We start from the raw sequence: 18,077 nt of genomic DNA on the forward strand, positions 1-18,077 counted from the left end.
GCATCATATTACTAGAGTTTATTTTATGCCTCTCCTTATTTTGCCCAATTAATTTTTGCTTCTTTACCAACAGAGGTGGTGAAGGATTTGTTTCAGATGCTGAAGTTCATTGCAAATTTTAACATGCTAGATCCATTATATTCCTGGTAATATTAATAAAACCTCAGCCTCCACCCTCCTTCCAACCTACTCTCAGTCAAACCCTGGAATTTAAGATTTCACCTGGCATAGTTTTGCAAATGCATACCAGGAGCCCAGCCATCTCTTAACCTGGTCAACAGAGCAGAACTTTTTGCCTGCTGCCCAGCCTTAGATTTGAGGGTCCCTTTTCTGTCAGAGGGACTGGGGCTCTTTTATGTTGTGTCAGCAGTGGGCAGAAATAGCAGTTAGAACCTGACAGAGACCAGCTACCATATAAATTTTCAATAATGCCCCACACAGAGATGCTACATCTGAGGCATTGTGGGAAATTGGAATGGCAGATAGACATAGCTATCTGGCACTGTGTTGGAATACCAAACTGCAAGAAGTGAGGTTACAGGGAACCAGGCAAAGGGCCTTCTCGGTAGTGGCGCCCGCCCTGTGGAATGCCCTCCCATCAGATGTAAAGGAAATAAACAACTATCTGACTTTTAGAAGACATGTGAGGGCAACCCTGTTTAGGGAAGTTTTTAATGTTTGATGTTTTTAATATTCTGTTGGGAGCTGCCCAGAGTGGCTGGGGAAGAAATAATTTATTATTATTATTATTATTATTATTATTATTAATTAACTGGGGGGGAAGGAGGGCAGACATCAAGGGTGGGCCCTTCCTTGGACCCCAGCATCTACCCAAGAATTCAGGGTAAGGTGGTGCTGGCACCCCGCTGAAGCCTGCACCCCAAGTCTAGTTCCTAGTGTGGTCATCTACTTCCTTGGTTCAGCTCCCTGGCACTGGATTCGGATTCTTCCAATGGAGTCCGGCCCATAGCTGTCAACGTTCCCCTTTTTAAAAGGGAAATTCCTTTATTCCGAATAGGATTCCTTGCAAGAAAAGGGAAAAGTTGACAGCTATGGGCCGGCCTCTCTGGTCATTACTCTGCCATGCGTAAAGACCTGGAGCCAATGCCAGCTCCACAGCTTTGACAGATCATCCTGTCCTTCCCACGTTCTCTAAGGCCTGGGGGTATCGTGTGGGGGTATTATTGATGCCTTCACAGCTTAATGGCTCAAATCCCCGGAGCTGTCTCGGCTGTCTCAGTGACCTGAGCTCTGTTTTGAATAATTGACGAGGAAGAGTTAGTCAGACTTTATGGGTAATCCAAGATGCCTTATTCAAGGGTATTTGCGGACAGCTGCAGATGGAGCCCAACTCTTTCCCCTGTTTTAGGGTGTGCTTTACGAGGGTGGAGAATACCCCATATGGAGGTTATTGCTTTGTCAGTAGGGGGTTGCACTTAAGCTGCTTCTTTCAGCCCATTGAGTGTTTGTGGAAGATGGGTAGCTTTGTCAAGTCTTTAGTAGCAGCAAAACCAATCCAAGAGCCCTGTAGCAGCTGACATGCCACTATTACAATGGTCCGGTGGCTTCCGCCCCTGCTCACTCATCTCTCCAATCCCGTCTCCCCGCCAACCCCTTTGACAGTCTCCGTTGCCCCACACCTCTCACACCCCCTCAGGTATCCCCTCACAGCTCGCCCTGAGCCCCTCTCCCTTTTAAGAGACGGCGGGAACACCATACTGATTTTTTTAAAAGCTTTTTTGCCATGGTCTTCCCAATCCTGGTGCCCTCCAGATAGGGCTGATATAAGCATGGATGAATCTGTTGATTCAGGTTCTCTTTGTTTCTCGTTTTTCCACTCTTGAGTTCAGTTCCCCTTATTTCAACGACAGTTTGTAATTTTTTAATGCCTTTATGTAACTTTCTTCTAATATATGCATTTAGGAATGCACTTTTGCCTCACACATACCTTTTTGCAAAGCATATTTCCCCCTAGTAAAATGTGTTTTTGTTTGTTATTTTCACAAATATATATGCCGGAGAACTGCATTGCAAAAGTTGGAGAAGAGCAAAGTTCAAAGGATGTCTACGTTTCAGTTCTTGAAATGTTTTAGAAAGTGCAGTTTAGATAGATCTGCCTTTAAATGTGAACTGAATCAAATTTATCCCCCATCCCTAGACTGACAGGATTTGTAATCCAAATCAAGCCCAGCTAATATGGCTGTGCTGGCTGGGGTTGATCAGAGTTGTGTTATTATTTCTTGTTTATAATAATTAATTTATATATCACTTAATTGCCAAAGTGTCTTCTAGGTGGTTTACAATAGCAATTGCAAAATAAATATGTGTAATTAAAATGTGCAGTAAAAGCAATTCCATCAAAACATTAAAACAAACACCCACAATTGAATCCACAGTAAAACAAGCCTGTCAAAACATCACAGTAATTAAAACTTTGTGTCTCTAATACAGAACTATGCTAAATATGAATATTGGTAGATGGGAGTTGTAGTCCAAAACATATGGAAAGCACCAGGTTGTGGGGTGGGGTATCTTTTTGTTGCCTCTCTGTGAAGGATCCAGGGCGTCTTTGTTTCATTAGATATCATCTGTCGGAAAGTACCTTTTGCATATATTTAAGGAAGTGTCACCTCCAGTTTTGTGTCCCTGTTTGAAAGTGCACACATTTATTCCTTTCTCTCAGCTATTGGTCCTCTTCTCTCTCCCTCCCTCCCTCCCCAAACACTCACCAAACTTGATAGCTCAGTGGTGGCCCATCTCCTATCTAGTAGCTCCAGGAAGGGTGGGAAAGCCTCTTGACTGAAACCCTGGAGAGCTACTTCCAGTCAGTGTAAAAAGGTAAAGGTAAAGAACCCATGGATAGTTAAGTCCAATCAAAGGCGACTATGGGCTTGCGGCACTCATCTCGCTTTCAGGCTGAGGGAGCCGGCGTTTGTCCACAGACAGCTTTCTGGGTCATGTGGTCAGCATGACTAAACCGCTGCTGGCGCAGCAGGACACTGTGACGGAAGCCAGAGCACACGGAACTGCCGTTTACCTCCCTGCTGGAGCGGTACCTATTTATCTACTTGCGCTGGCGTGCTTTTGAACTGCTAGGTTGGCAGAAGCTGGGACAGAGCGATGGGAGCTCACCCCGTTGCGGAGATTCGAACTGCCGACCTTCTGATCAGCAAGCTCAAGAGGCTCAGTGGTTTAGACCACAGCGCCACCCGTGTCCCTCCAGTCAGTCCTGAGATGTACTGTCCTGAGATGAACCAATAGTCCAACTCCATATAAGGCAGCTTCCTATGCTCCTGCGTTGAGATCTTTTTACCTGCATGTCTTTCCTTTCTGCAGGTTGTTGTTTTAACCTGCTGCTCTGCCATTTTTTAATTTGCAGTTTTATATTGTCATCTTGCCTGTATTTTTGTTGCATTTTTAGTGTTCTCATCAAAAGCAGCCTTGAGGCCGTCCCCACAGAAAGCGGCTTCTAAGTAAATAAAAGTTCTCTCCCCTTTCTCTCTGTGTGCAGATCCCATGGGCATGGGGGCCAGACAGTCCTCCGCTGGAGGTCTCTCCATCGGCCAGGGTCCAGCAACAGAAACTGTGGAGGGCGCTTACAGAAGTGGAGAATTCGGTAGAGCCCAGGAGCTGATTAAAGCAGCGTGTCAGGAGAATATCTCGGCAGTGGAGAAGGTAAGGGCACAGCCGTCAAAATTCTGTGCCAATATGAAAGACGAGAAGAGTACATTCTGCAAATCAAGACATTTGCTATGGGATCTCCAGCATAACCTTGCAGCCGCTTGAATCTTGTTTCCTAGGAGACCCCTATTCCTCTCACAGAGCTGCAGTTCCCAGAATGCTTTAACAATCCCTCTTCCGAGGGAACTTGGGGAATTACAGTGGTACCTCGGGTTACATACGCTTCAGGTTACATACACTTCAGGTTACAGACTCCACTAACCCAGAAATAGTGCTTCAGGTTAAGAACTTTGCTTCAGGATGAGAACAGAAATCGTGCTCCGGTGGCGTGGTGGCAGCGGGAGGCCCCATTAGCTAAAGTGGTGCTTCAGGTTAAGAACAGACCTCCGGAACGAATTAAGTACTTAACCCGAGGTACCACTGTATAGCTCTGTAAGGTGAATAGTGTTCTCCTAACAATTCCTTGCACTCTTAACAAACTATAGTTCCTAGGGTTCTTTCTGGGGAAGCCATGACTTTTTAACATGGCCTGATAACTGTAAGGTGGAAATGAGGCCAATATCTCACGATTCCCCCATGCCCATTTAACTTCACAGTGGTTGCAGTTAAGAGCAGTAGGTCTCCCATTTTGTTCACAGTAGCAGCATTGTGGAAAGGGTTAACCACCCTTCCCACCGTTGACCTGTTATTTTCCCCGCTGGGGAGCAACTCTGAGGGAGAATATGATTGAGATCCAGAAAACAGCAGGGGTGTATACGGGCAAATACCCCTCTACCCTTGTGGTCAAAATCATAGGCTAACCCTGCTAATCTCTCCCACAGTGGGTTACTTTGGCCTACTCGCTTCCAGATTCTTCTCTAGGGACCCCTCCACCAAGGATGAGGAACCAGTGGCCTTTCAGAAGAGTTTGAACTCCAACTCCCATCAGCCCCAGACAGTGTGGTCAGTGGTCATGGATGATGGGAGTTGTAGGCTAACAACACCTTGCGAGCTACAGCTTCCTCATGTCAGTATATCCTGGTGAGATCAAGAAGGCCATTTTATGAAATTCTGGGCCACGTCACCATCCCCACAAAACATCTTATGGAGAAAGTAGGTAGTGAGACAAACAAAGCATCCGAACTTGTGGGCATCCAGCGAAGCTGAATATTGGAAGATTCAGGACAGATTTTTAAAAACTGTGGAACCTCCTTCCATACAAGGCATTGGTGGCCACCAACCTAGGGGGCTTTAAAAGAGGATTAGACAAATTCATGGAGGATAAGGCTAACAGTGGCTACTAGCCAGGATGGCTATGCTCCGTCTCCACAGGAGGGGAGAAGCTCAGGTGCTAGTTGCAGGTTCCCCAGTGGCATGGGAGTGGCTACTGTGAGAACGGTGTGGGCCATTGGCCTGATCCAACAGGCTCTTATCTTTGATATATCTTCACTATGGCTTGTGAATAACAAAAAAATCTCTGTGTTTTGGTTCATTTGGGCTCATGTGCTATGTATTCCACTCCTCTTCTCCAAACCAGGGCCTCCTCTTGAGTCTTTCCACTGCCTATGGGGACCTTGAGACCGTGAGGTATTTGCTGAAAGAAGCATGCGTGACTTTGCCCCTGGAACCCAACGACGATAACCCAGCTGTTGTGGCAGCATATTTTGGGCATACAGACGTTGCTAAAGAACTGCTGGATTCTTTTCATGGTAGGTTATTCTCCTGCCCATCCCATTAGCCTTTAAGGTGCTTGTTGAAGCTACTTTGCCTCTCGTACCTTCCATTGAAGGGCCATAGTTCAGTGGTAGAACATCCACCTTGCAGGCAGAAGGTCCCACTTTTAAGCCCCAGCATCTCCAGGTAGGGTTGGGGGAATGTCCCCTGTCTGAAATCCTTCATAGATGCTGCCCCAGTCAGTATAAACAATACTGAGCTAGATGGACCAATGGTTTTACTCAGTGTCAAGCAGCTTCCCATGTCCCTATGTTCCATCTTTCTGAACCCTAGGAGCTTTCAGAAACAGGACCTTGGGAACTGTTGTTCTGCCAAGCAGCCATTTTATTTTATTTTATTTTAAAATTATTTATACATTTCAAGTTTATACATTTCACTGATTTTATACATTTCACTATTTTTTTCAATTATTTTGACATTTCAAAACTTGACTTCTTTCCCCCTCTTTCTACAGTTCCTTAAATTTGTTTTTAATATTATCTGCATATCCCGATTAACTTAATTTGCTCATTTATTCATCTTCTTTAAATATATACTGTTATGAAACTGGAGGTTATTACAATAATCCTGCTAATGTTTTTATCTGTGTATAATTTATCTGTAATTATTCAGTAAACCATTTCCATTCTTTTATTTAAAGAATTGTTAACTTGATTTCTTATTCTTGCAGTAAGTTTCGCCATTTCTGCATATTCCATAAGTTTTTGCATCTATTCTTCCTTTGCTGGAACTTCTCCTTTTTTTCATTTTGGGGCAAGTAATATTCTTGCTGCTGTAGTAGTATACATGAATCGGTTTCTATACATTTTAGGTAGTTCTGTCCCACCAAGCAGTCATTTTAAGCATTCTACCATTTTAAGCATTAAGGATTTGAACCTGCCTGGGCCCCTAAGCTCAGCCTTGGAGGCCCTGCTGCCTGGACCACCACTAAGTTCAATGAGATTGATACATACTGGGGTTAGGACCTTTTTCGTGGTGGCCCACATTTGTAGACGTCTCTCTGTCCTAAAACTCTGACTGGCCACCTCTCTTACCACATTTAAGTGGACTCGCTGACTTAAAACAACAACAAACTGCCAAGCACTTTATTTATTGAAGGACTTATTTACCACCCTCTCCATAAAATATCAGGGAGGTATACAACAGTATGTATACTATAAAATATAAAAACCATTTAAAGCAGAACACAGTAGTCATTAAAATGGCCGGCTAATAAAAAGGCTGTAAGCAGCTGCAATAGGCCTTTTGGCATGAAACTGGTTTTATTTGTGGCCCCTTATGTATTATTGAACCTGATACTGTTTTAGTTTTAAGTTTTAACTTCCACGCTGTGAGCAGCCTTGCGAGGGCTTTTCCTACAAGGCAAGGTATTTATAAACAGTGCAGCAATAAATTGTAATAACAGTTTAATAGGGAAGCTCCTTCACAAAGCAGCCGTTCCCAGGATTTCTTGGGGAAAGTCTGTGACAGGATAGAGCTTTAAATTTCACCGTGATTATGCCCTAAAGCTAGACGTCGTATTTATTTAAATTGAAAGTCGAGTTTCACAGGGCTCCAGACTCCATGCCAGATAACCAGACTATTCTGTTGACTGGCCGTCCTGAGGCTACTGAGATGGCAAATAGCCCTGGGTGTCCTGTTACAAGATAATTGACAGGTGTGCTGTTTATGGGCGATGCCCCTTGTGTTTTCTTGCCTGTAAATTGCTCCAGAGGCTGACGTAGTTGTGCTTGTGCTCGTTTTTTAAAAAACAGGTCCTGCAAACATGTTGCAGCTCCTGAACTGGATGCTGGCCATTGCTTGCCAGCAGGGCCACCTGGACATAGCCAAGCTCTTAGTGCTGACATACAAAGCAGACCCCGACAGCTATGCCTTGAGAAAGAACGAGTTTGCAGCTCTGACACGTTTGCCACTCTATGCAGCTATGAAAGCAGGTACTGTATGTGAACGTGGGATCTGTGGTCTCCTTTCCCTTTTAAAAACTTCACATTCCCACTTAGGAGCAAAAGAAGAGATGGTTGGCAGCTGGGGCTGCAAAATTGCACCATTTCCCAGTCCGCACTGTATTTGACACATAGAGGTTTCTTTTTTTATCACCGAGCCTCTCAGTTGGTGTTTTTTAATTACCTGGCTGTGTTCACACCAGACATTTAAAGCACATAACTTCTCTCAAACTGTAGTTTGTGAAGGGTGCTGGGAATTGTAGCTCTGTGATGGGTAAACCACAGTTCCCAGGATTTTGGGGGGGAGGGAAACCTTGTGATTTAAATGTGCTTTAGCTATATAGTGTGCACGCAGGTCTTTGGGATATATGGCATTTTTGCTTTAAAAATAGCCTGAAATGTGCACGCGGGTGTTAATTTTCTTCCCTTCCATCTTCTTTGCTAGGACATGAAAAGGTTGCTGCCTTCTTGCTTGAGAATGGATCCTTCTTTTCTTCCTACGTCCTGGTGGACTGCCCCAGCACAAGCAAACAAGTTCTTCGTAAATACTTTGTAGAAACAATCAAGTTACCTGGGAATGCCCCAGCAAAGACAGTGAGTAGGTGTTTGCATATCACAAGACAAGGGGAACTAAGTGACTTGCACTTGGTAATGCTAATAGCATGCCTTTCTGGCCTCAGATACACCCCATACTTCCCCTCCCCCCCAAAAAACTGTCTCTTTAATTCATTGCTTTAACACAGCGTGAAGACTTGAGCGCACAGTAGATCAGTCACGATGCCCCATGATAGGCCTATTTTTGTCCTGATAAGCTGGAATGAGTCAGATGACTTTCCCTGGCCTCCATTAAGGCTTGCAGCTTGGGCAGGCTGGCTGGCTGACCGGCTTGAGCAGGCATAGGAAACCTTTGGGCCTCTAGATGTTGCTGAACTACAACTCCCATCAGCCCCAGCACTTGTGGCCAATGTTTGCCATGGTGAGCCTCCATCTCCCTACTGGCGACTGCGAAGCTGAGAGCAATCAGTTTGCATGTCCGTCTGTAGTCCAGAGCAGAAATTAGTCAAGTGTATTCAATTGGCATTTGTTCACATTTTTAAGTCTACAAGTAATAATTGTGTTCTTTGCATTGTTCTGTTGTTTCCTTTGCACTGAAACGAATGTGATTTCCACATACAGTTTCATAAGTTAAATAGCAGAACAGTGAGACACGTAACTTAGTGGTTGTCGGGAACCAAACTAGAGCAGCATGAAAACAGTGCTGATTATGATGGTTGGAGCAAAACTGCAGCATTCTTACCTTCCTAGCTTAACCAAGCAGCTGAACGGCCTGGGCGCATCCCAGAGATTCAACATTTTATGCTTTTCAGTCAGAGTCATTGATGATTCCCATTAAAACCTTCACCTTTCTTTCACATCCAGGCTCTTTCTGTGAACTGGTCGAACCTTGGGCTTCCTTGGGTGGATCTCGAATGGCTGATAGACATTTCCCACCAGATAACTGAGTTGGACCTCTCTGCCAATTGCTTGACCTCCCTCCCTTCTGTTATCCCTTGGGGGCTGATAAACCTCCAGAAACTAAACCTTGCTGAGAACCGGTTAAACAAACTGCCTGACGTACATTCTTCAGATGGAATCATCTGCACAAAGTACGTACCATGTCTTGGTTGTGGAACCTGTATCCCTCCCACTGCTGTGGGACTCCAGCTCTTATCATCCCTGACAACTGCCTCGCTAGATGGGGCTGATAGGATCTGGAGTCCAGTAACATTTCTTGGTCCCACAGATAATGAAAGGGACCACATGAGTGGGTATGCCTTCTGGTAGCTTGGTAAATCTTAAGAAACCAAACCAAAATGCAGCCTTGAACTCAGTGGTAAAAATCAGTGCAGTCCTAATTCATATCAAACAGACAAACAACATTCCAAAATATATAGCAGGTTTATCTTTTGTGTTTATTTAAATCCACAGGTTGCTTGAGATCGACATTTCCAGCAACAGGTTCCTTATTCTTCCTTCTGGATTCCTGCACCTTTCCAGACTCCAAAGGCTTGTGGCTTCCAAAAATTATCTCGAAAAGTTATTAGATGCAGAGAATGGTGGGTGCATCTTAGCTAGGAATTTCCGGTTGGCCTGTGCCATCTTCCTAGCCAGTGGGTGGGGACCAGTAAACCTTGCAGGCATTCTCACTAGACCTTGCGGATTTGTGATGAAACTATCTAGCCAGAACTACCTGTGCAGGGTGACTGCTGAACTCCTGATCTCTTGCCAAGAGTCCTCTGCCACATACCCTACTGTGCTGTGTGTTCTCCTGCTTCTCATAAAAATATAGGAGTCTTATCCTCAGTCCTCTTTTAAAACCATCTAAGTTGGTGCTCACCACTGCCTCCTGCAGGAGAGAGTTTTAACTATGCCCTGTGTGAATAAATCGTTTCCTTTTTCTGACCTGAACCTTCCAATATTCAGCTTCCAAGGTCTACTGTTCAGAGAGAGGGAGAACAACTCCCTATCTGCTTTCTCCGTGCTACTTTATAAACTTCTTTCATGTCACTGCTTAGTTGCCTTTTCTCTATAAAGAAGTCCCAAACACCTTACTTCATAGGGGTTTTTGTGATCTAGCTCCAGAGCACCAGCAATTCAGCCCCAGAGCTCAGCATTCTTGTGCTATATAGTACAGTGCAATGGAGATGTTTCTCCTCATCTCTCAATTCCTTGCAGGCTACCAACTTCCTTTTAGTTTAATTTCTCTCTCCACTCCTTTTGTATGTCCTGTCTTTTTTTCTTTTAGTTTTGTAAGCACAGCTAGTCTCATTTATTTATTTTTTACTGACACAAGCTGCTTTTAGTAGACAACCTGAAAATCAGGATACAGATAACTGGAAATAAAGAAAATGAATAATTTCATTACCCGCTTATGACAATTAAGAACCTCTCATAAAATCTTCCTTTCTTCTTCTTCTTCTTCTTCTTCTTCTTCTTCTTCTTCTTCTTCTTCTTCTTCCTCTTCTTCCTCTTCCTCTTCCTCTTCCTCTTCCTCTTCCTCTTCCTCATCTTCATCTTCATCCTCCTCCTCTGATTCTTCTTTTTCTTCTTTTTTTTAGCAGTTAACTGGATTGGATTAAGGAAGCTGCAGGAGCTGGACATCTCTGACAATAAGTTGTCAGAGCTGCCCACCCTCTTTCTCCACTGTCTGAAATCCTTGAATGTCCTGAATGCATCCAGGAATAACCTGAAGGTGTTTCCTCAGCCATGGGCCTGTCCCTTGGTAAGTCTGAACTGCAGTCGTGGCAGAGGCCTTGTAACATGGCACATGAATTGCTTGGCAAGGCTGAGGGATGCCACGTCTCTTGGGCTATAATTGGGATTCTGCCCAGTGAGCTCCCTTGAAGAGTAGATAATGCCTTGGGGATTTCTGTCCACATACAGACTTTCTTTTCCCTCTCAATTCTAGAAATGCTGCAAAGCCGCTAGAAATGCAATTGAATTCCTCCCGGATACTTTGGCTGTTTTCTGGAAAAATCATCTCAGGGAAGTGGATTTTTCTGATAATTCCCTGAAAGAAGTTCCCCAGTGTCTCTTCCAGCTCGAAGTAAGTGTCACTACGCTTTTGGTTGCCTTCTTTATTTCAGAAAGTAAATGTAGATATAATCACTTCCCCAATTACTTTTGTGTCCCTAGAGTGGCAGAGGAACCTAGATGGAATTCAGTCGAAAGGGCGCGCTGCGTGATAGGATTCCGAACAGACCTTTTGAACCGGCTACAAAATCTAGCTTGCTAAAGCCACAATACCAGTGTAGTAGTTAAACCACAGAGCCTAGGACTTGCCGATCAGAAGGTCGGCGGTTCGAATCCCCGTGACGGAGTGAGCTCCCATTGCTAGGTCCCTGCTCTTGCCAACCTAGCAGTTCAAAAGCACCTCAAAGTGCAAGTAGATAAATAGGTACCGCTCTGGTGGGAAGGTAAACGGCGTTTCCGTGCGCTGCTCTGGTTCGCCAGAAGCGGCTTAGTCATGCTGGCCACATGACCCGGAAGCTGTACGCCGGCTCCCTCAGCCAATAAAGCGAGATGAGCGCCGCAACCCCAGAGTCGGCCACAACTGGACCTAATGGTCAGGGGTCCCTTTACCTTTTAGTTATAGAGAACCAGTGCAGAGTTAGTGATTGGAGCAGAGGTAGCTAAACTGTGGCCCTTCAACTTGAGCTGTACTCTAGCTCCCATGAGCCCTGTCAGGAATGATGGGAGTTGTAGTTTGGCAACAGCAAGAAGGCCATGGGTTAGCCACCACTCTGAAAATCAGACTAGGAATGGGAAGAACCAAAATCGGGGCCTCAACCCAGACAGTCACTGGGCGACCTTGGACCACTCCTTATCTTTTGGTCTCACCTGCCTCACAGGATAAAACCAGGTGAAGGGAGGAGGATGTACACCTCCTCAAACCTCCCTAGAAAGCGGGCAGGATAGAAATGTAAGAAATGAATTCCTGCAGGAGGTTTTTTGTGTGTGTGTTCTCAGACCTCCTTCAGACAGCATTGTTCCATTCGGCTCCCAGCTGTCCTTTAGGGGAATTAATTGCTAATTGGGATTGAATAGTCCACCCTGGAACAAGAAATGGTGAAGTCATTCATGGTGGTTGTGGCGACTGCAGCCCTTGTGTGTTGCTGATGTGGGGAAAAGCTACCCCCTCTCAGAATGGTCCAGTATATGCCTGTATTTCCAGCAGGGATGTCAGAAGGCAGCTGTCTTTGTCACAATCAGTGCTGTTTCCGTTCCACTGCAGTTTGATCTCTGCCAAAGAGTACATTTTCCCCCCATCTTGCTTTCCACTATTTAACATAAATCATGAAAGTTAGAGATTTAACATAATTAAGGGAGTCATTATTTCCACACCATTCGTTTCAGTGCAAAGGAAACACAAATTTAAAGGGGGGGGGAGGAGTCAGTGATTGTGGATTGTTTACAGACTGAAAAACAAACAACAACAGCAAATACCAATTGATATTCTCTGGCCTGATTCCCACTTCAGATGTGGGACAAACAAGCAAACAATTTTCACTTCTGTTTTCGTTCGAATTCTCCAGCAACCATATTTTCCAGTTAACCTCATACTTTCCTGCTAGTGGTCCAGGGAAATCATGAGTCTGATATAACTACAGTGAATTTTGCACCATCAAATGTGCACCCTAATTTTTGCGACATAATTTGGCAAACAAAGTGTGCATTACCTTCAAGTAAATATGGTATGTGGGGGCTGAAGTTGGCTGCGTAAACTAGCTTTGGATTCCTGAGCATTAGACAGCATAGGATCTGAGCAGCTCTCATAAACACGGCTTTGTTTCCCTGAAGGAATCAAATACATGGCTAGGAAGGCACATGCCAGTCCAGCCTTTGGAACACTAGGTGGTGCTGCTGTGGCATCTTTTCCTGGGCTTATCTTTCCTCTGTGCCACCACTCTTGCTATGCTGTCATACATTATGCTATTGGAACAGTGCAGTGCCACAAGAATCGCAGTAATTTAGAAACCAGTGTCCCTGGCAAGCTTGCAGTGTCTCACCAGCTGGGGATCCAGGGAAATCATGAGTCTGATATGACTACCGTATACCGTTCATATAGGAAGTTGCCTTAAACCAAGTCAGGCCATCAGGCCATCTAGGTCAATGTTGTTGACACTGTCTGGCAGCAGCTCTCATGGTGTTTCACCCAGGAGTCCTTCCCAGCTGGAAGTGTGAAGGATTGAACCTAAGACTATTTCTTTTCATAGCATTAAGCTATACTATGGCTCTTCCCCAGAGATATTCTTTGCCTCTGACCAAAAATATAGGGTCATTCTGTAGATGAAAAGACCTATGAAATCAATGGTTCAGGGGCAAATGTTGACAGCTGTGAAATGCTATTTGAATTTCCTGAGAAATTTGTAGTTCAAGCACAAGTTAACCTATTGTTGAACTAGAATATGAGTTTCCTAACTCCCATTGCAAACTACCAATGCTGTTACACTGGTATAAAGGTAAAGGTAAAGGGAACCCTGACCGTTAAGTCCAGTCGTGGACGACTCTGGGGTTGCAGCGCCCATCTCACTTTACTGGCCGAGGGAGCCAGCGTTTGTCTGCAGACAGCTTCCAGGTCATGTGGCCAGCATGACTAAGCCGCTTCTGGCGAACCAGAGCAGCACACAGAAACGCCGTTTACCTTCCCGCCAGAGTAGTACCTATTTATCTACTTGCACTTTGATGTGATTTCGAAATGCTAGGTTGGCAGGAGCTGGGACCGAGCAACGGGAGCTCACCCCATCGTGGGGATTCGAACCACCAACCTTCTGTTCAGCAAGCCCTAGGCTCAATGGTTTAGACCACGTGCCACTTAGTCCATATGCCTAACCAAAATGAACCATAAGGGTTCTGCTCTTTGTTGGGGCAGGGATCATTCCTCCCTTTCTCTGTTTTTTGCTCAGGTCTCATTGAATAAAACCCCATACCATATAAATAAGTGGTAGCCAACGAGGTGTCCTCCAGATGTTGTTGAATTACAACTCCCATTATTCCTGATCATTGACTATCCCATCTGGGGCTGATAGGATTTGATGTCCAACAACATCCAGAAGGCTAAGCAAAAATAGCCTTCCAAAATTCTCCATTCTTTTTGTGAGAGGCAAATTCTGGAGCGAAATATTTCGAAGGAGAAAAAGAGGTGAAATTTTCTGATGGTTTTCCCTCAGAAAGCTCTCTCTGGCAAGATTTCAGCTCGCTTAACAGAGATTGGAACTCTACTGTTATTTCAACTTGGTGGAAGGAGGAAGTGGATGAGCTAAGTCATGGCGAAGTCTGTTGCTTCCTTCAACAATGTTTAAAGAGTATTAAAATCGTTGCACCCACACATCTTGGATGGCAAGATCAGGTAGTCCAGTTTGCCAAATAATCTCCAGGCGTGGACTGAGATTCCTGCAATGGTTCAGGATAAGCTCAAAAAAAGTTTCTTTTGTTGTTTTGTTGTTGTTGATAATTTTCAGCTCTACCTTTGTTGTGTGAAACTACTGGAACTTTTAACCGATTATCCATTACTGACCCCTCAAAACTGTCGCTTCCCCTTTCAGGCAATGGTGTCCTTGAAACTCTCAGGAAACCGCTTAGTCACATTACCTTCTCAGGAGAAGTGGACTTGCAGGCAGCTGAAATCGCTTGATCTCTCGAGGAACCAGCTTGGAAAGTGAGTTCTTCGTGTTGGTTTTGGAGCAGTCCCACAGAGGAGGGCTCTCTGGTTCATTGGTCTTTGTTTGCATTTGCCTACAGAGCTGGCGAAGGGTGCAGAACTAAGCGGATTTCATTTTTCACTACAAGGAGCAGAGCACGTTCTGGCACCGATTCGGGTATGGAATGCGGGGACCGAAGGGCTGGGCGGGAGCTTATGAGGAGGGGAGGGCTGGTTGCAATCCATTGGTCATGGCAAGAAGGATCCAGCATGCAAATTATTATCATCACTGTTCTTCTCTTCATTATTGCCCTTCCTCTGCTCACAGAGAGTTGTGTCCAACCAAGTCGTTGCATGAGCAGAATGACTTCTGCTTGCACCATGGGACTTCCACTCCATCCTGCCTGGATAGCTCAGTTGGTTAGAGCATGGTGTTGATAATGCCAAGGTTGCAAGTTCAATCCCTGTATGGGACAACTGCATATTCCTGCTTTTGCAGGGGATTAGACTAGATGATCCTCAGGGTCCCTTCCAACTCTTATGATTCTATGATCCCCTACTTCCTCCAAAAGGAAAAAAAAAATCTGCTCTGCTGATTTCCCTAGCTCCCCAGAGCAGTTGTGAAGGCACACAGTGGGAGGAGAGGAAAGAAAGTTCAATTGTGCAAGCAGAAGCCATTCCTCTTGTGCATTGACTGAGACCCCATCCGCATCACACATTTAAAGCAGTATTACACCACTTTAAGCAGTCATTGTTTCCCCTAAAGAATCCTGGGAAGTATCTTAAAGAGGTCAAGGGTTCTTAGGAGACCCCTATTCCCATCACAGAACTGCTGTTCCCTCTTCCCAGGGAACTCTGGGAATGGTATCTTTGAGAGAGGAATAGGTAGAGGTAAAGGGACCCCCGACCATTAGGTCCAGTCGTGACTGACTCTGGGGTTGTGGCACTCATCTTGCTTTATTGGCCGAGGAAGCCGGCATACAGCTTCCGGGTCATGTGGCCAGCATGACTAAGCCGCTTCTGGCGAACCAGAGCAGCGCACGGAAATGCCGTTTACCTTCCCGCCAGAGCAGTACCTATTTATCTACTTGCACTTTGAGGTGCTTTCGAACTGCTAGGTTGGCAGGAGCAGGGACCGAGCAACTGGAGCTCACCCGGTCGCTGGGATTCAAACCGCCGACCTTCTGATCGGCATGTCCTAGGCTCTGTGGTTTAACCCACAGCGCCACCCGCATCCTGAGAGGGGAATAGGGATCTCCTTAAAACACCTTTCAAAACACCTTTTTAAAGTTTAAAACGCCTTTCAAAACACAGGAATAAGGTGGGTCCTTAAAATATACATCTCGAGTATCAAAAGTCAGGGGAAAGAGGTACATCTAGAGCATTCGCTGGAAGTTATAGGCTGAAGGGAAGGAGGCGGTCTTTTTGATATTTGGGACCTGAGTCGTTTAGGGCTTTAAAAACACCGACATGAGCACCTTGAATTGGGCCCAGAAACAAATTGACAGTCAATGCCGCTGTTTTAATACGGGGTCATATGAGATGTAGATGGAACTCCAGCCAGTAATCTGACGGCTGCATTTCCCCGAGTTGTCTTCAAGGGGCAGCCCCACATAGAGCGCATTGGAGTGATCCTGTCTGGAAATTACCAGAGCATGGAGTACAGTGGCCAAGTCATCTCTGTCTGAAAAGGGCCGTAGCTGCTTTGAATGCATAGCGTAGATGGGGCCTTGGTTGGATTCAACCCAGAGGCATGTAAAATCAACTGCCCTGTGAGCAAGGGGAGAGAACGACAGCAAGGCGATCTGTCATTGTCTCCACCTCTTTAAATAGGCCATTTTAAAGCCCACATTCACTGCTAATGATTTGCTGTTGTTTCTATTCATCTGACTTAAGTTGCTCAGGGAGCCTTGTCTGTGGAAGAAGACTGCCATAAAAAATGTGTGATGTTCTTGTAAGCATTCGGAGGTTGAAACAGGCTCTCCTGTGTTCTCCTACTGTAGATTTTTATCAAGGGGTTAGAGAATGCATCGTTTATCCTCTCTTGAGGCAGTTTCCTGGTCTTTCCATAAATGTTCTTTTGTGTATCTTCCTTGAGAAGACTGATCTATTACCGAACAGGTGGCAACATATCTGAGGCAACATGTCATCTCTCTCAGACCAGTTATGATAAATTAGTTCCTACCTTGTCAGTGTCAGTAATTAATTAGTGCTACTGACATTCTGATTTAGGGTTGTAGCCAGCTAAGTTTTACTCAGGAGTAGACCCACTGAAATTAATAGACCCAAGTAAGTAGTGTTCATTAATTTCAGTGTGTCCACAGTGAGTGCATTTTGCATTGGATGCAACTCACTAGTGCAAAGGCAAAACGTGTCAGTTTTACTGTTTCACAACAGTTGAATCCATCACATCGGTTTTGCTAGTAGAAACAAACTCGTGGCACAACAGACAGAACAGTCTATTGTGCAGTAAAGTTACCCATCACCTGCTTATGTATTTGCTTGTGCCACATCATTCCACCAGTGCAAAACATTTCACCAGAGGAGCAAGTGTGCTGTTGAGGTTAACTTAGCATTCCAGTTGAAGCAGCCCCCTATGTTTTGCGCTTTGTTTTTTGGTCAATCAACTGTAATGAACACAATGATTGACAAAAAAATAAATAACACAGGAAGGTGCCTTATGGCAGTTCAAACGATTTGCTGTACTGTTTCTGGAGCCTGCTAAAATCCTTTTTTGTCTACCCAGATCTGTAAAGATGATACGTGTTTCAGTATGTAATTTTATTATGCAAATATTTTAAACTGCTGGTTTTTGTCTATATTTTGCACAAAAAAGTTAACTTGTTTTTAACTCTCAGCTTTTGTCAACAGTTTCAATGGATAGTATTCAGCTAAGTTTTACTCAGTGTAGACCTACTGAAATGAATGGCCCTAATTTAGCCATGTGTTCATTAATTTCAGTGGGCTGCTCTGGAGTAGAACTTAATTGAATACCCCCCAGATATTCTGTTTTAGTTTACATAAAACATATGTTTTAATTTGCATCAGCCACCTAGACATTTTACAGCTAAGCGGCATGCAAATTCTGTTGGCTAAATAAAATTCTGTTAAACAAACTGCCCGCGACTTCATACTTCTGCATTCATCTTCCACATTTGCTTGCTGTTTGCCTTTTCCCCCCTCCCCAGGTTCCAACTTGGAGTTTCCTGAATTCCTGTGCGAGTCTCTGGAAGTCTTGTGTCTCAATGACAACCATCTAGACTCCGTCCCGCAGTCAGTCTGCCTTCTGAAAGGCTTATCGGAGCTTTACTTGGGAAAGTAAGTTCAGGTATCGCGCACTGTGGGATAGGTGGCTGGTGTCATGGAAACTCTTCCTGCTATCCCTTGATAATCCTTGAATGTTTCATCTGATCCTCCCTTTGTGCTCTGCAGAGGCAGTGTGGTGCACTGGTTAGAGCACAGGGGCACAACCTGCACCCCTCAGCTTGTGCCCCCTGGTCTAATTTCAAAAGCCCTCTGCCAGTGACCAGTTTAGGAGATATCTGACCGACTGCTGGAGG

General features: G+C 44.8%; 1 protein-coding gene across 2 annotated transcripts in view; it reads left to right on the forward strand.

The window, feature by feature from the left end:
- LRRK1 (leucine rich repeat kinase 1) overlaps positions 1-18,077 on the forward strand; it is a 79,620-nt gene that overhangs the window by 23,873 nt on the left and 37,670 nt on the right. For both annotated transcript variants that reach the window (XM_080980220.1, XM_080980221.1), the window contains 11 exons: positions 3,512-3,675; positions 5,198-5,369; positions 7,149-7,328; positions 7,783-7,931; positions 8,757-8,983; positions 9,306-9,433; positions 10,436-10,599; positions 10,786-10,923; positions 14,423-14,535; positions 14,619-14,695; positions 17,706-17,835. In XM_080980220.1, coding sequence (XP_080836346.1) covers positions 3,512-3,675; positions 5,198-5,369; positions 7,149-7,328; positions 7,783-7,931; positions 8,757-8,983; positions 9,306-9,433; positions 10,436-10,599; positions 10,786-10,923; positions 14,423-14,535; positions 14,619-14,695; positions 17,706-17,835 — 1,642 coding nt within the window. The remainder of the gene's footprint in view (positions 1-3,511; positions 3,676-5,197; positions 5,370-7,148; positions 7,329-7,782; positions 7,932-8,756; positions 8,984-9,305; positions 9,434-10,435; positions 10,600-10,785; positions 10,924-14,422; positions 14,536-14,618; positions 14,696-17,705; positions 17,836-18,077) is intronic.

This window comes from Podarcis pityusensis (assembly GCF_964106645.2).
Source record: "Podarcis pityusensis genome assembly, chromosome: 14".
Taxonomy (NCBI): domain Eukaryota; kingdom Metazoa; phylum Chordata; class Lepidosauria; order Squamata; family Lacertidae; genus Podarcis; species Podarcis pityusensis.